Consider the following 25037-nt stretch of genomic DNA (forward strand, 5'->3'; position numbering starts at 1 on the left):
GAGACAAAAAGAATACACACAAGTCTAACCATAACATCAATCAATCAGATATGTTCCTTGAAATGCTGAGCTGCTTAAGTGCACAGTCGTACCTTACAGATAAAAGGAGATTTCAAGTTCGATCTCGATTCTGCATCAAGTTCGGTCACTCCAGGGAAGTAAGTGCAGGAAAGCTATAATTAGCATTAGCATCCCTCGAGTTGGTTAGATTAGATTACTTACATTGTGGAAACAGGCCCTTCGGCCCAACAAGTCCACACCGACCCTCTGAAGATCAACCCACCCAGACCCATTCCCCTACATTTACCCCTTCACCTAACACTACAGGCAATTTAACATGGCCAATTCACCTCACTTGCATATTTTTGGACTGTGGGAGGAAACCGGAGCACCCAGAGGAAACCAACACAGACACAGGCAGAATGTGCAAACTCCACACAGACAGTTGCCTGAGATGGGAATTGAACCTGAGAATGGAAAGATTCTTGGAAGCGTAGATGAGTTGAAGTTTAACTTCTGATCTTTGTCCTGCAAGTGCTGTACAAACTACATGCGTGTAATTAGGGCAAGAATGGGATTATCGCATAAATAGCTTTCTGATACATAACTATCTGGGCTAGCCAGTTGGATGAAACATCAGAACATTTCCACAGAACTACTCCCAGCTTTCCGGAGTCAGGGGGATTATATATAATGGCAGATATAACAAAAATTAAAACTGAACTCAAAAGATTTTTTTAAAAAAATACTGCTCACCTCTAATATAAATGTGAGAAAACATGACACTTGCCTTCATTGATTGGCACTGGATTACCAATTCTCCCATTCACCTGATCAGCTGGTTTGACAACTTTTAAGTCAACAATCACGACAGCACGCCTGGAAAAAGAACAAATGGGGCAGATCATTTAACCTCCTAAGTTACTAATATTTTAATTCTGTAAATTTTATCACACCCCAGAAAGAGGAAAGATATTCCAATCTGCAGAAAGACCGAAATATTTGATCAGATTAAGTCTCTTATCAAATTAGAACTGAAGGATCATGAATTTTTAAAACAAAAAATGACAGTGAAATTGTAGATTTTCTCTACAGAAAATAATAAATAGCAATCTAATGGAATGGGTTTGCTGCATTGAAAACATGTAATGTCTGAACCTCACCTCACATTATCAGCGATATTAATGTATTAGTTAAGCCTCCTTCATTCAACACTGACGTGAAGCTCAACAATATCTAGTCTTAAATGTCCCAACGGAACTTCAATGCTACACTTAAATACGGTTAAAAATCACAACACCCCTGGTTAAAATCCACAGGTTTATTTGGAAGCACTAACTTTCAGAGCGCTGCTCCTTCATCAGGGAGCTATGGAGCAGAATCGTAAGACACAATTTATCGCAAAAGATTAGTGTCACAGCTGAAATGAGATATTGAACAAACCGACATTGTTCAATACTTAAAAGAAGTTGTGGGATTTAATATTAATGAAGTGAAACCTACAACCCATTCTAAAAAGATTAAAGATTTAACAGCAATCTAGGTTTGTTCAATATATCATTTCAGCTGTGACACTAACCTTTTGCTGTAAATTCTGCATCTTATGATCTTTTTCCACAGGTACCTGAAGGAGGAGCAGCATCCCAAAAGCTAGTGCTTCCAAATAAACCTGTTGGGATGATAACCTGGTGTTGTGTAAGTTTTTAAACTTTGTCCATGCCAGTGCAATACCGGCACCTCCGCATCATGGCCACTTAAACACATTCTCAGCTACTGCAACAAATAACCTCATCATTATTGTCCTTGTGGACCATCCAACTATGAGTCAACAAGTGTGGCAGTGGAAAAGCACAAAAGATCAGGGAACATCCAAGGAGCAGGAGAGACCCAACTTTTGTCAAGGTTATCAACTGATTTTGGGATTGAGTTTGTGATGCAGAAGTAGTGCACCTGACTCCAGATCAGAAGGCTAAATGTTGAAATTATATCCTGCTCAGAGATTTACTGCTCCTCCGTGGTAGTGCCCCATACCTCTGAGTCAGAGTTCAAGCCCATCCTGCCTCAGAGGTGTGAGACAACAGGTTGAATAAAAACTTACTGAGTCTCAGAGGTCCTAAATAATAAACACTCACGTGTTCTTTCTATAAAAATGTTCACCGACCTGATTGTTGACAACTATCTTTTATTCTATATCATCCATGCATTTCTGCCCCTACAACATTCCAACACTCTCCCACAAACAATGCTTCATGGGTCAACCACCCAAGTTCAGTCCAATCTTGAACACATGACTTAATCCAAATAATGATGCAACTGAAATGCAGTAAGCTTTCCATTATAAATAAAAGCATAGGAACGTAAAATGATAAAAGGTTGACAGGTTGGAAGATTTTTTTTGAATTCAGAAAAAAGAAAGAAACAAAACTGAGATGGATTGTATACAAACTAGAATTCAGAAAGGTCTTCACAGCCAATTAGCTTACAGCTAGATCTTACAATTGGCAACTAAATACATACCAGCTAATCTCATTTCAGGACATTGTTCATCTTCAAGTAGTGTGACGTGAGGACAGGAGGGGACACATATACTCTTACTCTCATGTCTCATTGGAAAGACTGTGTACCTGACACAAACCACTCCTCAATATTGCACTGAGGTATTGGTCAACACAGTTATTCAGGTTCCAATGTTGGACTTCAACCCATAAACTTCGGACAAAGTGACAAGTATTATCATGGATCCAGACCGGACCGCTTGTAATTGGAGCAGAAGCATTGCCTCTTATAGCATCTCAGAATTGTTGAACATGTAAAAATCAAAAGCCAAATATAAAGTGAGAATTTAACTACATTCATCCTTGATGGGTTCATTCGTCTTTTGGGTTAGCCTCCCGACAGGGAATGTTTCAGAAAATATTTCATAAAGCCACTCAGTAAACGCTGTTTTGGATCATGCAGCGAGTTGTAGACACCAGTGTTTTTCAGCATCATTCTGCATCAAGGCTAGTAAGGAATTTCGGTTCTTGATGTACATATTAAAACAACAAAAATAGATTCATAAGATATGCAGACTGACAGTTTACATTTAGGATCTTTGCTTTTCTCTGATAGTGAGTCATGACTCACTATCCTCTATCTTTCTTATCAACTATTAGTTTAAAAACACAGATTTAAAAACAGGCTAGGGCTTGTTCTCAGCGCATGGAATTATCTTTGGACTTTTCAGTACCCTTCACTTCTTTTCCTGCAAATATGCAATGAGAAACAATGAGAGCGAACCAAAAAACCATTTTGCATAATATTGTCACATGATATATGCTAGGAAGATAGGTGATTAAATTAAACACACATCTAACAGACAGTCAAACCAGTAAATAATAGAAGCTTGCAGTATCAAATAAACAATGTAGAGCTAATCTTTACAGAGCACACTGGGTCAAGTACTATTTATGAAATGGATTGTGACCGCCAAAAAAAAAGGACACTATAATTTTCTCATGTTTCAAACTGACCTCAGATCCAGCAAAAATTGCAGCATATGTGAGAACAAGTAATGTGCATTGCTAACTTCAGCAAAAAAAACTTGCTATACAGTGCAATCAATTTCCAAGGAAGACAGCACCTGTCTGCATAACAGTGGTTCCTTCAATCTAAAGTTATAATTCTCCATTACAAGACCACACCATTCCTTCATCAGAAGCTGGAATGTTCGCCGATGACCGCAGAATGTTCAGCCCATTCACTGTCGACAAAACAACTCCTGTTTAAATGCAGCAAGACCTGAACAATCTCCAGGTTTCAGCTGACAAATGGCAAATAACATTCACATCACGCAAGTGCCAGGCAACAATCATCTCCAAAAGAGAGAATCTAACCACACCCTCCTCTTTAAATTCTATAAATTTATCACTGATGAATCCTCCACTATTACCATCCTGGTGGTTACCATTGACCATAAACAGAACTGGACTAACTATATCAATACTATGGACGTAAAAGCAGGTCAGGACAAGCAAAAACTACATCTACAACACACAAGCAATGTGAGTGAATACTCCCTATTTGCCTAGATGAATGAAGCTCCAATAATGCAAGTTTGACACCACCCAGGACAAAGCAGCCTACACAACACCCGCAGACATTCACTTTCTCCAGCACTGATTGGTCAGTAGTAGTAGAATGTTGCCATCTACAAGGTGCACTGCAGAAATTCACCAAGCCCCAGACACAACATCTTCCAAACCCACATTCACCACCAACAGTAAAGACAAAAGCAGTGACAGTAGAGAACACCACCCATGCAAGTTTATCTCTATGGCACGCACCATTTTACTATTCCATCTGCAACAGCACTGTGGGATTTCCTAAATTAAATGGATGGCAGTAATTCAAGAAAGTTGCTCACCACCATATTCTCAAGGGAAGTATACAGTGACTCAGCTAGCAAAACCTGGATTTATCTTGTTGGCAGCACTACTAACACACAAGCAGCTTAATATCAGCTATGACAAAGCACTCCCCTTGATTGTCACTCTATCATCTTCAATATTCACTTCCTTCAATACGGATGTACAATCGCAGCAGTGTACATCATCTACAAGATGCACTCCAGGAAGTAGCTGCTAAAGTATCTATTTGAGGTCTCGGCATGATGGCGGTGATTCTGTAGAACCACTGTGGACAGCTCTGCCCAACAGCCAAGTTATACAGTGCTTTTTTGCCACCCCTGGCGAACCTGTGGTGGAATTATTAGCTTAAAACCTTAGAGAATACATATTTGTTAATATCTGGGAGTGGGGAGGATACCAAAGGGAAAAGGAGCAAGCAAACAGCAGCAGGGAGGACACTCCCCTGCAGCACCTACAACACCAGAGGCTGCAGCAGCCTCTCCTGAACCCCCTGGGGACCTGACAGACTCTCAGGAATTGGCTGCGGCGATGGAGAGACTTACCTTGAAAGATGGGGCTGCAATTGAGGAAATCAGTAGTGAGATTCGTGCCCAGGTCCAACCTATCACATTCATACTGCAGAAGCACGAGCAGGAGATCCAGGGCCTCGGGGAGACGCTGGAGGTGGTGGAGGGTTGAACTAAGGCCTCGGAAGCTGCAATGGAGTCCTCATCCAGTCGGATCCAGGTGCTGGAGGGAGGGGCGTGGGCCTTGCGAGACTGTATCGATGACCTCGAAAATAGAGTTTGGAGGATAAAATCTCCGAATTGTCAGGCACTCTGAAGGTGAGCAGCCAGTCAACTTCTTTGAAAGCTGGCTGCCGAAAGATTTTGGGCCTTTACGTCAAGTCCAGCAGGCTTCAGATTGAAAGGGCTTATCGGATTACAGTGCACAGGTCAGGCCCAGTGCAGCGTCCCCACTCGGTCCTAGTGCACTTCCATTCATATAAGGACAACCAAATAGTCAGAGAAACTTCCAGATCTGTGGGAAAAGATCTGCAAGCACTGCTGTACAAGGGGTCAAAATCATGTTTTTCCAGGATTTCTCTCTAGCTGTGATTTGAAAGAGAAAGTCCTTCGATGAAGTTAAAGAGAGGCTGAGGAACCTGGGCATCCAGTACTCCATGAGATAACCTGCATACTTAGTTTCAGCCACGAGGACTCAGCTTATACATTTGACTCAGCAGATAAAGCTAAAATCTTTGTAGACACTTTAAAATAGACAGATTGGCCTGAAGAAGACGGTTAATGTTTGTTCTTTTTTTTAAATCTTTCCCCATGTTTTCCCTTCCTTTTTTTTATTCCTTTGTTTCTCCCTAATAATTTCCTTTTTGGAAAGAGGGAAAGACTTTGGAATAAGTTGTGCCTTTTTTTTAAATTACTGGATTTTCTGATGAGAAATTTTGTGGATGTCCTTTGTGGTGTCTCCCTTTTTTTGTTTCGTTTGTTCCGCTTCTCTTTTAGCCACAAGTAGGGGTGATATGAAGCCAGGGATGGGTGGAGTGCTCATCCTAACTTGGTCTTTTTTCTGTTGATTTAAGGATCATGTTTTTTTCTGGCCTAAGGCTGGGGCACAGTCTGGGTTTGAAGGAGCTGTGAAGGAGGGGATGGATAGGGCGAGTGCCCCTTATGGCCTGGGGAAAGAGTCTTCCATTCAAAGTTTTATAGTTGGTTGTTTTTTGGTAGTAATAGTTGTTTATAGTCATGATAGAACTATATATACAAAAACTACGCTATGATTCTATGAGTCTTCATTTACTTATGCTCGGCGCTTTGTAAGTAGGGTTCTCCCTCAGAGGGGTTCAAGGGTACCTGAAAGATGATAAGGCTAATTGCCTTATTAAATGGTGCACCTGAAACATTAAGGGAAGTCATTTGCCTGTTGAAAGGAAAAAAAGTGCTTTCTAGCCTTAAGAGAAAGGGTTGTTATCGCTTTGTTGCAGGAAACCCATCTTGATGATGGGGAACACCTGAAGTTACAATGGCAGGGGTTATGACCAGGTATACTTTTAGTAGTAAAGGATGAAAAGTAAGGGAGTGGTGGTGCTTATCCAGAAAAATCTTCCGTTCACATTATTAGAGCAGGTGAAAGATGAGCAGGGACGGTTTGTGATACTTAAACCCCTGATACATGGGGAGGAATATGGCATTTTAAATGTCTACTGTACTTCGGCACATCCCCTCAAATCTTTGATTAGTGCTTTCTCTAATTTGAGTGCTTTTGGAACATGGCACATTATTATAAGGGGGGGGATTTTAATTGTCTTTTGGATCAGACAGTGGGCAGGATGCCTTGTGGGCCCCCAACTATTTCTTTGCAGGCCAAGCAGGTGGTTGACTTATGCGAGGAGTTGGGGCTGGTGGACATTTGGAGATGTCACATAAGGATCGGCCTCTTTCTGGCTCCCTTGGCCCTTTTGGATTCGATTCTGGGTTTTAAAATTGGAAATATAGATATCGCTGATCAGCGGTATTATATTTGGAGGTTAAGGCCAAGCGTGAACAGCTAAGTTTGCAGCAGTGGCTGTTGGACTCTTTTCTCCTTACGGATTCCAAATTTGTGGAATACTTTTTGGAGGAGTTTCAGGAATTCTTGACTATCAACTCAGGCATGGCTAGTAGCAATCTCCCATAGCATGGATGGACTAAGGCCTTTGCTAGGGATTAGCTATTTCCTATTCGGTGAGCCGGAAAAGACAGAAGGAGGAACAGCAGCATCTACTGGAGACACAGCTAAAAGCTGCGGAAGCAGCACATTTTGCGCTGCCTTCGGCGACTAAGCTACAATGGGTCAGAGCCTTCCGTCTGCCTTGACTTCAATACTGACAAAAAAAACCTTACTTTTGTAAGACGGGTTAGGGATTTCATCCAGAAGACGACTACGCTTCTCACTAAGCCCTATAAGCTCGATACAGAGAGGTTGTTGCTACGTTGCACAAGTATCCTTTTGGTTAGTGCCCTCTATTGCCTGCTGGGTGGCAAGGCCTGGCAGGATATTAACCGGTTATGTGAGATCTGGGAGCAAGAGCTGGGAGTGAAGATCTCTTCCGAAACATAGGATAACATATGGTAGAACATCTGTAATAGAACATGCGCTACGCAGTTAAAAGTTCTGCACAGGGCTCATCTGGCACCAGACTCAGGTGAATTTTAAAAAAAGGGGCATCTTCAGTGTGCCCTGAATGTAAAATAAGTGTCGGTACTCTTACCCATTGCTTCTGGACATGCCACAGGCTCCATGTTTACTGGAGTGCTGTGGCAGGAGAGATAGGGAGGGTATTGAGGACTGAAATCAAAATACACCCAATATCTCTCCTCGTAGGTCTACCGAATTTACCATCTTTAGATGGGCATGGGAAGGAACTATTTAATCTATGCATGGAAGAATATGCTGATGAATTGGGCATCTGAGAACCCACTGGGCTTGCTGGGATGGCAGAAATTAATTATAGAGCACATTCCCTTGGACTTTTTTTTTAAACAAACATGGTGCACCACACAACATACCATTTTAATAAGAAATGGCAGCCCTACTTGAGTTATTTGGAAACAGATTTGTCAATTGTCTTAACTCGGATGTTTGTTTAATCAGGATGGTTAGGTTTGTCAAGCTCTGGGCCCTGGAGTGGGTCTCCCAAGTTAATACGGGTATATATAGAATGCTCCCATTCCTGTTTGGGAGCTTTGTGCCGAGCATAGCTGTTCTGTATTCTGTGTTTTTTTTTGCTTTTATTTTTGGTGTTGCTTTGCAGCGTGTTAGGGTTTGCTTTGTATTAGAGGGTAGGTTAATAGTTAGGAGACAGTAGTTGTATTGCAATTTGTGTTTTTTTTCTTATTATATTGATATTGGTTATTGATTGTATTTTTTAATAATTTTATATGTTAAAAAAATTTGCTAATAAACATATTTACAAAAAAAAGGATCTATTTGAGACAGCTCAGGGAATCCCTAATGGGACTCTACCTGCAAGCCTCTCTTGGGTCGTCCAAGAGATTGCACTCTGTGGTAGTCTGGACAATAAAACTGTTACAGACAATTTAGTTTAAATTATGACTTTTATTTACCAATGGAATCATTGTTACACTATAACATGGTGTAAGGATCTAAGGTTTGAAAACCATGAGCAGATTAGCGTTGCCAGCTCTTACCCCGAAGTGCTCTCTCAGACTACTCCACTTGTGTCCAAACAAGTGGTCTTTATACAAAGTTTGGTACGGAGATTACAAAAAACATATGTCCTTAAATCAGAGGAATAAAATGGCAAAAGTTTGTAGAAGAGAAACTAATAGATCAGTCTGAGCCCTCTTGACTAATTAAGCTACATGCTCAAAGTGAGAAACCCTGATCGAGCCAAGCCAAATGGCCAATTGCCTTGGCGAGTTAAACATCCCTTTTAACAGCACATCATAATGAGATAGTCTAAACTATGTGGAAAAGGTCATGAGGTAACTTCGCTCAGATAAAATGACCAGTATCATTGTCTTTTTTAAAATGGCTTTTTAAAAAAGACAATCATCTTGCATCCTCAAAATGAAAATTAAATTCATAACATTCCCAGATCTTGAACTCCAGGGAACAATGTACAAACATTCAATCCATGACAGCAAGTGTATACTCAAATCAGACCACAAAGAGTTAATCTTTACACCAGCTTCTGCCCTGTCTCTCTCCCCACCTCCCCCACCCCCATACTTATGCATGAACATCTTCCAGCTTTCTTACTATTTCAGTTTCAGCCTTTGTATTTTCCTAGCTTGTAATGGCAATGAGACTTTCACATTCCAGAACAGTCAAAATTAGGGAGCTGAGCTTGATAAATTCAAATCTGCTCAATGTGATATATATGAAAATGTATCAGGATTGTTCCATAACGTGCATATTCTACTCAGCTTATTAAATTACAAATTATTTTCCTACTGACTATGAGTTTTAAGAGTAAGCAATACAAACTAGAAATTCAGTTATGAAAAAAGTATGGTGCTGGAAAAGCGCAGCAGGCCAGGCAGCATCCGAGGAGCAGGAGAATCAACGTTTGGAGCATAAGCCCTTCTTCAGTTATCCAACCTCCAACTGTAAAATATGCGCAGGTCCCAGCCCACTGGGTTAAAAGGAAATACTGTCACACGTTTCACAAATGAACAAATGTTATCACCTTACTTACACCATTCCACTGACACCAAGATCAGATACCCTTAATTCTTCTGAACAAATGCATTAAGGAAAAATGCAATTGACAAAGTGATTAGTCTCTGGGCGTGCTGTGTCTTCTACTTTAAGTCTGTGTAGAAACTGGCAGACTGTGCTCATCAGGTAACAGGTATGGATGCTGGAGGTAAGAGTCAAGATGAGAGTGGTGCTGGAAAAGCACAGCAGGTCAGGCAGCATCTGAGGAGGAAAATCGACAGTTCAGGCAAAAGCTGATGAAGGGCTTTTGCCCGAAATGTCGATTTACTTGCTCCTCGGATGCTGCCTGACCTGTTGGGCTTTTCCAGCACCACTCTTATCGGGTACCAGTTGTTCCAGCCTTACATTAAAGACATCTCAAGATATGATGACGAAACCACTCAGACTCCCAGGCATCACGGTAGCCCACAAACTTACCATCACATTGGAACAGCTCCTGATGAAGGAACCTGTACCAACGAACAGTTACAGACGTCATATACAAAATATCCTGCAAGGACTGCAATAAACATTACATTGGACAGATGTGCAGGAAACTAGCCACCAGGATACGTGAGCAACAACTAGCCACCAAAAGACATGACCAACTATCACTAGATACACACAGAGGAACACCAGTTCGACTGGTGCCCTGCCTTATTTCTTGGGAAATAAGGCAGGGCACCAGGCGAACTGGTGTTCCTCTTGGGAATTAAGGCAGGGCAGGTGACTGAGATGTCAGTGGGGAGCACTTTGGGGCTCGATTTGTTTAAAATATTGATGGGAAAGGATAGACTGGATCTAAAAATTGAAGTTCGAAATTGGAAGATGGCCATCTTTGACTGACTTAGGCTAGAACTTTCAAAACCTAATTGAGTGCAGATGTTCGCAGGTAAAGGGACGACTGGAAAACGGGAAGTCTGGAAAATGGAAAGCCTTCAGAAATTAGATAACAAGGGTCCAGAGAAAGTATATTCCTGTTAGGGGGAAAAGGAAAGACTGGTAGGTATAGGGAATGCTGGATGACTGAAGAAATTAAGGGTTTGGTTAAGAAAAAGAAGGAAGCATATGTAAAGTATGGATGGGATAGATCGAGTGAACCTTTAGAAGGGTATAAAGGAAGTAGGAGTATACGTAAGAGGGAAATCAGGAGGGCAAAAAGGGGACATGAGATAGCTTTGGCAAATAGAATTAAGGAGAATCCAAAGGGCTTTCATAAATACATTAAGGACAAAAGGGCAACTCGGGAGAGAACAGGGTCCCTCAAAGATCAACAAGGCAGCCTTCGTGCAGAGACGGAGGAGATGGGGAGATACTAAACAAGTATTGTGGATCAGTGTTTACTGTGGAGATGAACATGGAAGGTATAGGATGTGGGGGAAATAGATGGCGAACACTGAAAAACGCCCATATTACAGAAGAGGAAGTTCTGGATGTCTTGAAATGTATAGACCTGATCAGGTGTACCTAAGAACTCTGTGGGAAGCAAGGGAAGTGATTGCTGGACCTCTTACTGAAATATTTGTATCATCATTAACAAAGTTGAGGTGCAAGAAGACTGGAAGTTGGCCAACATGGCGCCACTGTTTAAGAAGGGTGGTAAAGACAATTCAAGGAACTAAAAACCAGTGAGCCTGACGTCAATGGCAGGCAAGTTGTTGGAGGGAATCCTGAGGGACAGGATGTACATGTATTTGGAAAGGCAAGGGCTGATTAGGGATAGTCAACATGGCTTTGTCTGTGGGAAATCATGTCTCACAAACTTGGTTGAGATTTTTTGAAGTAGTAACAAAGGATTGATGAGAGAAGATTGGCAGATGTGATCTATATGACTTCAGTAAGGCATTCAACAAGGTTCCCCATGGGAGACTGGTTAGCAAGTTTAGATATGACAGAATACAGGGAGAACTAGCCATTTGGAAACAGAAATGGCTCAAAGATAGAAGACGGAGGGTGGTGGTGGAGGGTTGTTTTTCAGACTGGAGGTCTGTGACCAGTGGAGTGCCACAAGGACCAATGCTGGGTCCTCTACTTTTTGTCATTTACATAAATGATTTGGATGTGAGCATAACAGGTACAGTTAGTAAGTTTGCAGATGACACCAAAATTGGAGGTGTAGTGGACAGCGAAGAGGGTTACCTCAGATTACAACCGGATCTGGATCAGATGGGCCAATGGGCTGAGAAGTGACAGATGGAGTTCAATTCAGATAAATGTGAGGTGCTGCATTTTGGGAAAGCAAATCTTAGCAGGACTTATACACTTAATGGTAAGGTCCGAGAGAGTATTGCTGAACAAAGAGACCTTGGAGTGCAGGTACATAGCTCCTTGAAAGTGGATTCGCAGTAGATAGGATAGTGAAGGCGGCATTTGGTATACTTTCCTTTATTGGTCAGAGTATTGAGTACAGGAGTTTGGAGGTCACATTGCAGCTGTACAGGACATTGGTTAGGCCACTGTTGGAATATTGCATGCAATTCTGGTCTCCTTCCTATCGGAAAGATGTTGTGAAACTTGAAAGGGCTCAGAAAAGATTTACAAGGATGTTGCCAGGGTTGGAGGATTTGAGTTCCAGGGAGAGGCTGCACAGGCTGGGGCTGTTTTCCCTGGAGCATCGGAGGCTGAGAGGTGACCTTATATAGGTTTACAAAATTGAGGGGCATGGATAGGATAAATAGGCCAAGTCTTTTCCCTGGGGTCGGGGAGTCCAGAACTAGAGGGCATAAGTTTAGAGTGAGAGGGGAAAGGTATAAGAGAGACCTAAGGGGCAACGTTTTCACGCAGAGGGTGGTAAGTGTATGGAATGAGCTGCCAGAGGATGTGGTAGAGGCTGGTACAATTGCAACATTTAAGAGGCATTTGGATGGGTATATGAATAGGAGGGGTTTGGAGGGATATGGGCCAGGTGCTGGCAAATGGGACTAGATTAGATTAGGAATTGGGTCAGCATGGACAAGATGGACTGAAGGCTCTGTTTCCGTGCTGTACATCTCTAAGACTCTATGACTGGGACAGGCCAAACAAAGACACGCACGGGAATTCCTGATGAAGGGCTTATGCCCGAAACGTCGAACTTCCTGTTCCTTAGATGCTGCCTGACCTGCTGCGCTTTTCCAGCAACACATTTTCAGCTCGGGAATTCCTAGAGGCCTGGCATTCAAACCGGAACACCACTAACAAATATATCGATTTGGACCCCATTTACCAACCTCTCAGACAAAGAACCAGAAGTGACATCACCCACCACAACAGACCAAGACAGATAAATAGCAAGCAGGACAAAAAATCAGCGCTTCAGAGTTCACTGATGTTACCTAGCATGGTGATGAAAAGTCAGAGGACTAATCTACCAGCTCATCAAACAAACTTACAAACTGATTTAAATTATTTGGCAAAAAAGTGACACAAGAAAACTACTCACTCGATGTGTGGAAGGGTTAAGTTCTGCCACATTTTGCTCAAATGAAGTATTCAATAGGGAACTAACCTGTTACCCAAAAAGGAATGTACAAAATTGTGCGGAGAACAGGGGAATGGCACAAGGTGAATTGCGTATCTGCAGAGATGGTGCAGACACAATGAGGTAAATGACTTCCTTCTGCATTCTGAGGGAAAGTTCATTTTTGGTGCACAGATTAAGACTGGGAGGGCACTGGGGAGTACTTCTGCCGCCTTCTCTGAATTCTTCCAATCTTTCAGATCCACCTGAGGGGCCAGAGCCAGCTTAAGTTTACTGTTTTGGCCAACAGATGGTGCCTCCAATAAGCATATAATTCCATCAGTCTACACAGGACTGTCAGCCTAGTTTGCCTTCAAGTCTCTGAATTTAGACTTAAAGTCACAACTAATAACCAATTTGATGGTGAGTATCTTACCACTGTGCTTGCTTTGGGACTTAGAGAATAAGATGGTACATACTTGCAAGTTCTATCATCAATCCTAATCATGGATTCTCGATCCATATGCATTGTCCTTGCCATTCTTTTCCTTGTTACTGCACATGAACAAGACATTAAGCATCTTTGCCACTCATGCTCCAATTTTCTCCTCCAGCCAAAGCAAGATGCCCTTACTATACAGGGAATTACTTTATAATTTAAGCAACAAAGTAATTTTCATACCTTCCATCCTTCATTGTATTACAGATGAACCGGTTGATCTGGCAGACACAGTTGACTGCAATAAGACCCTCATCTCCCATGTAATTCAGCTGAGTTGCAAGCAGGAAAGCTAAAATAAGAAGTAGTTTAGGTTAAATCCAGTTTGCCACCTATTTGTATCTTAATGTCTTAACACAGAGAATAAGAAGTGACCTCATTGAAACATACAAGATTCTTCAGGATCCTGACTGGTTATGTGCAAAAAGCAGCTTCTTCTTTTCGGAAAAGACTTGGAGCAGAGGGCATATTTTCATTATAAAGGGGTGACGATGTCAGTCAGAAAAATTTCTTCACTTAGAGGATACTGAACCTGTGAAAGTCCATATCGCAGAGGACTGTACAGGCTGGGTCATAAGTACATTCACGGTTAGGACAGACATTTTTTTAAAATCAGTAAGAGAATCAAGCTTCATTCAGAAAAGACAGGAAAAATCAAATTGAGAGTTATCAAATCAGCCACTGCCTTACTGCGTGGCAGAGCAAATTTGATGATCTGAAAGGCCTGCTTCTGCACTTATGTCTTACAGTCTTATATAGCACTTTTTAAAAGTCATGGAATATTTTAGAGCACTCCATTGGAACATTAAGTAAAACTGAGCCCATAATGAGATATTAGATCAAATGACTGAACACTTTGTCAAAAATGTAGGTTTCAAGAAGTGTCTTAAAAGATGGGGAGCAAGAAAGAGGTATAGAGAAGAAATTCTAGAGCTCAGGCTCCAGTAATTGAAGGCACGGTCACCAATCATGGAACAATTATGAATGGAAACGCCCAAAGTGCAGTTTATAGCTCCTTGAAAGTGGAGTTGCAGGTAGATAGGTTAGTGGAGGAGGAGTTTGGTATGCTTTCCTTTATTGGTCAGAGTACTGAGTACAGAAGTTAGGAGGTCATGTTGCGGCTGTACAGGACACTGGTTAGGCCACTGTTGGAATATTGCATGCAATTCCGGTCTCCTTCCTATCAGAAAGATGTGGTGAAACTTGAAAGGGTTCAGAAAAGGTTTACAAGGATGTTGTCAGGGTTGGAGGATCTGAGCTACAGGGAGAGGCTGAACAGGCTGGGGCTGTTTTTCCTGGAGCGCAGAGGCTGAGGGGTGATTTTACAAAATTATGAGGGGCATGCATAGGATAAATAGACAAAGTCTTTTCCTGGGGTTGGGGAGTCCAGAACTAGAGGGCATAGGTTTAGGGTGAGAGGGGAAAGATATAAGAGAGACCAAAGGGGCAACTTTTTCACGCAGAGGATGGTACGTGTATGGAATGAGCTGCCAGAGGATGCGGAGGAGGCTGGTACAATTGCAAAATTTAAGAGGCATTTGGATGGGTATATGAATAGGAAGGGTTTGGAGGGATATAGGCCGGGTGCTGGCAGGTGGGACTAGATTGGATTGGGATATCTGGTCGTCATGGACGGTTAGACTGAAGGGTCTGTTTCCATGCTGTACATCTCTTTGACTCTATAATTAAACTTACATTCCCCTCTTGGAGGGTGTGGGACAAGAGGAGATTAAAGATGGAGAGATGCAAAGAGAGGGAGGTTTTGGAAAACAAGGAGGAGAATATTATGCAAAGGGTGACACCTCAGCAAGAATTATAGTTCAGGGTTACTTCTGAACTCTTAACCAATTCATCAACTGCTAATTAACATTCTAAGCAATATTATATTGTGATTGTAATTAGAAAATTGGATAACAAGTCTACAGTTTGACAATTTTCCCATAATGCATTCTTGTTTTAACTGATAAAAGTCAAAGAAATTTAGTATCATGGAGCCTTTCAATTGTGAAGTTGGTTTCACTCATACACTGGAGTGATCACCTTCAAATATTTCTTTAGAGTCTTGCAGAGCCACTGTTTGCCAACTAAAAAGGCTTGCAGTAGTAACAGTTTGCATTAAAAACAGAAAACGGTTTGAAAAAAAAAATCTCAGCTTAGGCACCAGGAGAGAGAAACAGAAGTGTTTCAGGGATTCCACATTGCTCTCACATTGAGATTTCTACCCTCTGTCTATTGCACTTTCCAGTGAGGCTCCAGGTAAGCTTCAGGAATAGTACCTTATCACTCAATTAGGTATTTGACAGCCTTATGAATTCAACACAGAGTTCAATGTGCTCAGATTAAAATTTATTCCCCATTTAGTTTCCTTTTATACTGCTTGTGCTGTGTTGTAAGAATATTCAAGATTGAGATTTTCAATCATGAAGGTAATTAAAAGTTATGGGAATAAGACAGAAAAGCAGATTGGAGGGACAGATCTGCCTCCATCTCAGTGAATGGTGGAGCAGACTTTATGGGCCAAATGGCCTATTGCTACTGTCTTAGGCTTTTTTTTCTTTCAGCAAGCAGATGTGAGTACAAGAGGTATAGTTAGTAAGTTTGCAGAGGACACCAAAATTGGAGAAGTAGTGGGCAGTGAAGGTTACCTCAGATTACAACAGGATCTTGACAAGATGGGCTAATGGGCTGATGAATGGCAGATGGAATTTAATTTAGATAAATGAGAGGTGCTGCATTTTGGAAAAGCAAATCTTAGCAGGACTTATAACTTAATGGTAAGGTCTGAGGGAGTGTTGCTGAACAAAGAGACCTTGGAGTGCAGGGTCATAGCTCCTTGAAAGGAGAGTCACAGGTAGATAGGATAGTGAAGGCGGCATTTGGTATGCTTTCCTTTATTGGACAGAGTGTTGAGTACAGGAGTTGGGAGGTCATGTTGTGGCTGTACAGGACATTGGTTAGGCCACTGTTGGAATATTGCATGCAATTCTGGTCTCCTCCCTGTTGGAAGGATGTTGTGAAACTTGAAAGGGTTCAGAAAAGATTTATAAGGGAATTGCCAGGGTTGGAGGATTTGAGCTCAGGGAGAGGTTGAATAGGCTACAGCTGTTTTCCCTATAGTATCAGAGGCTGAGGGGTGACCTTAGGAGTTTATAAAATCATGAGGGGCCTGGATAGGGTAAATAGACAAGGTTTTTTCTCTGGGGTGGGGGAGTCCAGAACTAGAGGGCATAGGTTTAGGGTGAGAGGGGGAAGATAGAAAAGAGACTAAAAGGAGTACTTTGTCACACAGAGGGTGGTGCTTGTGTGGAATGGGCTGCCAGAGGAAGTGGTAGAGGCTAGTACAATTGCAACATTTAAAAGGCATCTGGATGGGTATATGAATAGGAAGGGTTTGGAGGGATAGGGACCGAGTGCTGGCAGGTGGGAATAGAGGGTGCCAGGCCCAGTTGGGATAAATCCTAGATTTGAGGGAAGGGAGCAAATAGTGGAGGTCATAGAGAAATACAACATGTAAACAGATCCTTCGGTCCAACTCATCCATGCCAATCAGATATCCTAAACTAATCTAGTCTCATTTGCCAGCACTTAGCGCATATCCCTCCAAACCCTGCGTATTCATATACCCAATCAGATGACTTTTAAATGCTGCAATTGTATCAGCCTCCTCTGGCAGCCCATTCCATACTTGCACCACAGCGATGTGAAAAATCGGCCCCTTAGGTCCCTTCTTTATCTTTTCCAGAAATTTTCCAGGCATCTCTGAACACAGGATTTGTCCTGGGGGACTGGAAGATTGCAACTCTGACACCATTGGTTAAGAATGAAGAAATGGATAACCCAGGAAACTAAAAACCTGTTAATTTGACGACAATAGTGGGAAAACTGATGGAGGCCATAACATAGGATTAGGTAAATATACACATTTAAGAAAAGAGAGTGTTAATACTAGTCAGTCAACATGGCTTTGTTAAGGGCAGGTCATGTCTGACAAATTTAGTTGAGTTCTTTGGAGAGGTGACAGGCAGTGGAGGAGGATAGTGCTAGTGTAGATGTTGGATATTTGAACCTTCAGAAAGCATTTAAGACAGTGCCACACGTCCAGTTGGTTTGCAAATCATAAATGTTTGGGCCCTTGACAGTACGGATTAGAAATTGGCTAAAAGATAGTAAACAGAGGGTAGACATAGATGAGCATTTCTCGCATTGGAGACAAATTAAAACTGGTGCTCTACAGGGAACTGTGTTGGGACCCTTGCTCTTGCTGATTTATATAACGATTTGGAGATGGAGATCGAAGGCAAAATCTCTGAATATGCAGATGCTGCTAATCTAGTGAGAACAGTGATTTGTGAGGAGGATGCTGAGCAATTTCAGAGGGATGTTGGCAAGTTGGCCAAATAGGCAGACAGTTGGCAGATGAATTTCAGTGCAGTGAGATGTGAGGGAATGCATTTTGGCAGAATAAATCAGAGACACTACAGTCTCAATGGAACAACTTGAGCAGCAGAGACGAACCTTGGGGTTCAAATGCTTGATTCTCTGAAGACAGCCAGGCAAGATTTTATTTTAGGCAAGAGCATGGCACAGGAAAGGTACAGCAGGTCAGACAGCATCTGAGGAGCAGAAAAATCATTTGCCCGAAATGTTGATTTTCTTGGTCCTCGGATCCTGCCTGACCTGCTGTGCTTTTCCAGCACCACACTCTTGACTCCAATCTCTAGCATCTGCAGACCTCACTTTGGGCAAGTTTTTATTTTAGATCATTTACAGGATGAGGGCATTGCTGGCTAGGCCAGCATTTATTGCCCGTTCCTAATTACCCAGAAGGAAGTTAAGAATCAAGCACATGTCTGTCGGTCTGGAGTCACAGGTTGGCTTGACCAGGTAAGGATTGCAGTTTCCCTCCCTAAAGGGCAAGTTGAAACAGTTATTAAGGTAGCTTGTAGAATCCTTGGTTTTATAAATAGAGGCACAGAGTATTAAAGCAAGGAACTAATGTCACACCAAATGATTAGTCAGACCACATTTGGAATATTGTCTTCAATTCTAGAGACCAAATTTAAGGAAGCATGTTAAAGCCCCATAGCCAATTAAAAGGCAATTTACTAGAATTATCCCAGGAGTGAGGGATTTTAGATACTAGTAAAAAGTGAGGTCTGCAGATGCTGGAGATCAGAGCTGAAAATGTGTTGCTGGTTAAAGCACGGCAGGTCAGGCAGCATCCAAGGAACAGGAAATTCAACGTTTCGGGCCAGAGCCCTGTTCCTGATGAAGGGCTCTGGCCCGAAACGTCGAATTTCCTGTTCCTTGGATGCTGCCTGACCTGCCGTGCTTCAACCAGCAACACATTTTCAGCCCATTTTAGATACTAGGAAAGATTAGAGATATTTGACTTATCACTTGGAACAGAGAAGATTAAGAGGTGACCTTACTGAGGTGTTCAAAATTATGAACAATTTTGACAGGGTAAAGAAGGATATGCTGCTTCCACTAGTTGGTGTCAGTAATTAGGGTTAAAATTTCAAGATGGTCAGCAAGAAAGCTAGGAGTGAGGTGAGGAAGAACCCCTTTACTCAGAATTGTTAAATTGCACTGCCGAGAATGGTGGAGGTAGATTCCACAGGATGTTTCAAAACAGAGCTAGATATATATTTGAAAGTTATGAATTTATAGGGCTACAGAGTTAGAGTTGGAGAATAGGACTAGCTGGGTAACTATTTTGGGAGTTGGTTCTGACACAATGGATGAATTGGCTACATCCTGTATTGTAAAATTTTATTATTCTATGATCTACAGTATTCTGATTTCAATTAACAAAATGTACATTAATGACATTCAATCATTCCTCGAACACACAACTGCTGCTGTTGGCTAAACTGTTATATCAAGAGACAAAAAAACTACAGACGGAAACCAAAAGTAGACAAGCAGGAGACTGGAAGAACACAGCAAGCCAGTCAGCAGTGGGGGTGACGAAGTCAACGTTTTGGGTATAACCTTTCTTCATGAATAGAGGTTGAGGTACTGGGAGCTGCAGATAAAAAATAAAACTGGTGGTGGTTGGGGAGGTGAAAAAGCTTAAGAGTGGCAAGAGGGGCAGAGTGGTGAGGCTGTGATACGTAATTACAGGTGGTGGGTACAACCTTTGCTGGTCGATGGGAGGAATGAATCCAGTTGGTAGCTGGAAGGGTCAGTTGGAGGGATGGAAAGGAGGCGGCGGAGCTGTAAAGGGAGTCAGGAGATGGGTGGGAAGATTATTTGAAATTGGAGAAATCAGTGTGGAGTCCTCCAGGCTGTCAGCTGCCCAGGCAAATGATGAGGTGCTGTTCCCCCAATTTGCTGTGGCAATGGAGGAGATCCAGGATGGACATGTCAGAGAGGGAGTCAGAAGGGGAATTGAAAGAATTGAAATGGGTTATTGAATTAGAACTGTTATATCAAAGCTGTTGGTAACCCAAGACTTTTCTCCTGCTAAGCAATCGTCAAGTCAAAGCTACTTAGTTCAAACAATAAAAAGTTAAAATTGCCACTTACATATTCTCTTATGTTCTACTCTCAATCTGTTCCTGCCTGATGCTCACAAGCTAAACATTATTTTTTAAAATGTTTTGGTCAACAGTATGTGCTTCTTCTCCCCCACCCTGTTCCACTGCAATGAAAATTTCAGTTAATGGAGTACAGTTCTGGGAAAGGGTCACTGGTCCCAAAATGTTAATTGTGATTTCTTGTCACAGATGCAGACAGACCTGCTGAGCTTTTTCAGCAATTTCTGTTTTTGTTTCTGATTTCCAGCATCTGGTATTCTTTTGGTTTTTATTTACTGTTCCACTGCAAATCTGCCAGTCTTTCAGTCATGGCTCAATTACTGGCTTATATTTATGAAGTACCCTCTCTTCACATAAAAAGCAACATACAAAAGTGGTCATGGAACTGCTTCTGCAATTAGACTGGAACTATAATTCTTTATTAGCATGCTAATATGTTATGTAAAATTCAATGAATTGGTTGAACAATTAAATCACTTTGCTAGCTGGTGCAAAGAAATTCTGATCTGCAATACTTACAGGACAGTGTATGGATTCCATCACTCATCAACACACGATACCTTGGGGGGCCATTTGTAATGCGTCGGATACTCTATATAAATCAAGATAAATTGCTTTTATGGCAGAAACAATATTGGCTGTAAACAACAATTATATGTTACAATTGATTTGCATGACAGTAAGCAGAAGGGGCCTTTTCCACTTTGCATATTAATCCAAAATACTTATTACCTTAATTTAATGTTGCAGTCAAAACAGGTATGTTAGACCCCAACTTGGAACGTGCAAGATTGAATCACAAGAGTGGTATTGCTATACTTTATTGGCTTCCAGGGTATAACTTATACAAAACTGATACAAGGTGGTCAAAACTGGGTAGCTTTAATAATTGTTTAATAACCACCATGCTAGACAGAAGTGACTCCACTCCTAGAATGTACTAACCATGTTTCTGTCAAGTGCTCTCCTTCATAGGCCTTCAAGGTAGCTCTTCAAATTCAGCTGGTCCATTTGATTACTCACAGATTTGTTATAATAGCTTGTGAATGTATTTTATAAAACAAATTGTAGCCAACTGACTACCATAGCTCATTTTTATTAGCAAATAGTTCTACTTTTCTTGCAGTCATTTTCAGTAATTAAAATCAGGTTATGCAGAGGTGCTGTATTGATTTGCGACAAACCCATTTGCAACATTAATCAAACTGCATTAAGTTACCACTCTTAAATACATCAGAATTTTGTTTAAAACAGAATTTTATGAAAGATATAGTTGAGCTAGTTCACGGCAGATTTGGTATTGCAAATACTTTTGAGGGGTTTACCTTGCCATTACGAATACTGTCACATAAATAAATAAACCTGACTGCTTAGCATTTTATAAAATTAATTCCCACAAAGAACGATAACTCAAAATATGTAGAATTATACATTCAAAACAATATTTTAATTGCATTTGGATCTGTTTTTGTACAAAGCTAGCCATACTCAGACTGCAAATCACATTTAGCACACAGTTATATTAGACATTTACATGTTATGTTTTGCCAAATCAGTTAACCTAATTAAAAGGCTGTAACCTAAAATTAAAAATAAGACACTTACAATAACTTGTAAAAGTGGCTGTGAAGGGGTTCCTCCTTGAACTATTGACTGAAAAACAAAATTGAAGAGTTATTCTTTACACTGAAATTACAAACTGTTACTTGAATCACAATTGGGATGGGCTATTACATCGAAATACTTTCAACTCAAGTTGAGAAGTGAGTCTAGAATACAAGATTATTCACATCCAGAAATATGTAACTTCCAGTGAGGAATATCCTATCCATCCATTAGCATTTCTCACAAACCTATGTTATCAGAATTTTGATTTTTTTTTATTTTTCTGTTATAATTCTGGACTGAAATGGGAAGATAACTGTTTTACCTTGAAAAGGACTGGTACTGATTTTAAGTGGTGTCTACATTGTCTTCAGTTCAAGCCGTCAAGCAAGCCAAGCTACAGATAAGTTGGGAGTCATGGAATGTGTATGAATGAAGATTTGAACACCACAGTAGCTGATTTGCTTAGAGAATTTGATCTGTCATCTATGACAAAGGCCTTTTGCTTGTCAATAACTACTTGCTTAATTTCCAGATAGCCAGTTAGTCTAATCTAGAGTTGGAAAAATGTTTCCCTCATCAGTTACTATTAATTGTAGCTTTTAACCAATACATCAGACATAAATGTGCTCAGGTGCCTCCTGCAAGCAAATCAAAGTACATGGAGAAGGTCAAGAAGCAACAAATCCTAGCATGCCAGAAGAACCATCTCAGCAAACCCAGTTTAGTGAGACAATTAAATTGCCTTTCTGTTTTTCTCTCTACTCATGATGCCCATTGTTTTTGTTTGTTTGAATGTGCGTGGACGGAAGTTTCAAAAGGGGATTAGTGTTTAAGTAGGCCTTTGAAGATGGTTCATCATTGTTTACTTGCAGCTGTATTTATTTGTAATAAATTGCAATCACTGTCAAGTTCAGAAACCGACCATACTTTCTATCAGTTTGGGTCTAGATAAATTGGAAAATTTTGTAGATTTTCATAAAATCTAACTTTTATAATAAGTCTAGGAATAGCAGGGCTGGATTTCCAGCACATGCCTCGGTGAAATGAAACAATCAATACTATAGGTATGAATTAAGTCTCATCTCTACATGCTAACTTAGGGAAGCATCTTCAGCCCAACCACCTTCAGCTGCTTCAGCAAAGATATTCCATCCATCATAAAATTGGAAGCGTGCATGTTTACTACCATTCACAATTCCTGAGATGCTGAAGTAGTTCAAGTCCAAATGCAGCAAAAACTGTATAAAGAGTGATTTGGACTGACATGTCAAGTGACATGTGTGCCATACAAGTGCCAGACAGTAACTATTTTCCATGAGAGAGAATCTAATCATAGCCCCTTGGCAATCACATGACTCGCACTGAAAACTTCACCATCACCATCCACAGTTACCAGTAATTAGAAATTGAACTGGAATATTCGTACAAATACTGTGACTACAAGAGCAGGTCAGAGACTGGTAATCCTGCAGCATTCACTTCATCTGTTGATTCCCCAAAGCCGTACACCATACCCAAGGTACAATTCGAGTGCTGATGGCAGACACCCCAGTTGCCTGGACAAGTGCAGCTCCAACAACACTTAAGGACCTCAGCACCATCCAGGTCAAAGCAGCCCACAGAACTCAAATAACTGCAACTTCCTTTCCAAGCCACTCATCCTGACTTGGAAATATATTGCTATCCCTTCAATGTCACTGGGTTAAAATCCTGGAACTCCCTTGCAAGCAGCATTATGGGCATACCTCCAGCAGATGGACTACAGAGGTTCAAGAAGGCAGCACAGTGGCTGTGGTTAGCATTGCTGCCTCACAGCGCCAGAGATCCGGGTTCAATTCCAGCCTCGAGTGATTGTGTGATGTTTGCATATTTGCCCAGTGTCTGTGTGGGTTTCCTCTTGGCACTCCAGTTTCCTCCCACAATCCAAAGATGTGCAAGTTAGGTGAATTGGCCACTGTTCAGGGATGTGTAGATTAGGTGCATTAGTCAGGGATAAAAGTAGAGTAATCGTATAGTGAAATGTGTCTGGTTCAGTTACTCTTCCGATACTCTGTGTGGACTTCTTGGGCCAAATGGCCTGTTTCCACACTAAGGATTCTATGAATATTAGGTGGCTCACCAACACCTTCTCAAGACCAACTAAGGACTGGCTATAAATGCTGGCCCTGCCAGTGACAACCACATCTCAGGAGTGAGCACACATTGAGAATCAATGCCTACATCATTTTCACAAGTATGTGGATTTTCAAACTCAACAATATACTTACGTTCAGCACAACGTAGGACAAAATGACACCTCAACCCATTTTGACGTAAGATCTTGAACCTCAACCAATGTTACTACAGAGGACGCCGCACCATACTTGTTAATTTAACTTCCTGGTGAGTGGCAAATCAAGCAAGTTGTGAAAAGTTCTACATTATGTATTGTGCCTCAATTGCCTATATTAGAATTTCCAAATTGCAAGGTTCCGAAAAATATACCAAATGCTGTATGAATATTAAGTGCTTTATGCCAAAATTCTACCTGGTTTGGGCTTTCAGGTAACTAATATTTTTATCTGGTCTTGAATTGTCTTTCACAAGCTACTGTGTCTCTCACTTCCAGTTGGTAGAATCGCATGCCTTTGGCGCATGTGAAAGACCATAAAGATACACGATTACCTACTTTGTTTAGACATCTTTAAAAATGCAAGTGACAAAAGTTAACAAAAAGGGAAATTATAAAACACCAGGAAGAGAAGTAGTTAAACCGCTTTATCTCTTTCACAATGCATGTTAAAAGTTACGGAGGTTTTAAAAGTGTCACTTTAAATTTAAACTGCACATGCCAAAACAGCTTGCTGAAGTTGGTATACACAATGCATAGCTACTGCATAAAGCAGCTGCATCATTTTGATGTTTTTGTGAATTGGTAATAAATGACAAGTTGTACACAGGGAATAAAGCCCTGGCAGTCTTAAGGGGGTCAGCAATCATAATCCTATTTAACATATTAAAATCTGAACTACTGGCAAAGCTTATCTTTTAAATGACAAGTCCTTCAAAGAACTGAGGGAAAAGCTTATGATTGGGAAAGACAGAGGGCTAATTCAATATTTCAGCACAGAGCAACTTACACATCTTTAGACTAGAACATAATTCCCTTTATCTACAAATAGAGACTGAGTAACAATGTACTTATAGGGTAGTAATGTGCAGGATTGCAGGCAGCAGAGGGAAAGAGGGTAAGGATGCATGTGGGACTAAATTTAACAGGCTTTTCAAGCAGACAGCATAAGCATGTCAAATATCATCTGCCTATGTCACCAGGTTCTATTTTGTGTCCTATAAGC

General features: G+C 41.1%; 1 protein-coding gene across 1 annotated transcript in view; it reads right to left on the reverse strand.

Annotated features, from left to right (window-relative positions):
• The window catches only part of rpa1 (replication protein A1), a 96523-nt gene that overhangs the window by 68077 nt on the left and 3409 nt on the right, over positions 1–25037 (reverse strand). Inside the window, exons 2-5 of the mRNA XM_060847918.1 lie at positions 21700–21747; positions 20614–20686; positions 13733–13841; positions 791–879 (exon numbers count right to left, since the gene is read on the reverse strand). Of these exons, the coding sequence (XP_060703901.1) occupies positions 791–879; positions 13733–13841; positions 20614–20686; positions 21700–21747 (319 nt within the window). The remainder of the gene's footprint in view (positions 1–790; positions 880–13732; positions 13842–20613; positions 20687–21699; positions 21748–25037) is intronic.

This window comes from Hemiscyllium ocellatum, chromosome 31 (assembly GCF_020745735.1).
Source record: "Hemiscyllium ocellatum isolate sHemOce1 chromosome 31, sHemOce1.pat.X.cur, whole genome shotgun sequence".
In the NCBI taxonomy this organism is placed as follows: Eukaryota; Metazoa; Chordata; class Chondrichthyes; order Orectolobiformes; family Hemiscylliidae; genus Hemiscyllium; species Hemiscyllium ocellatum.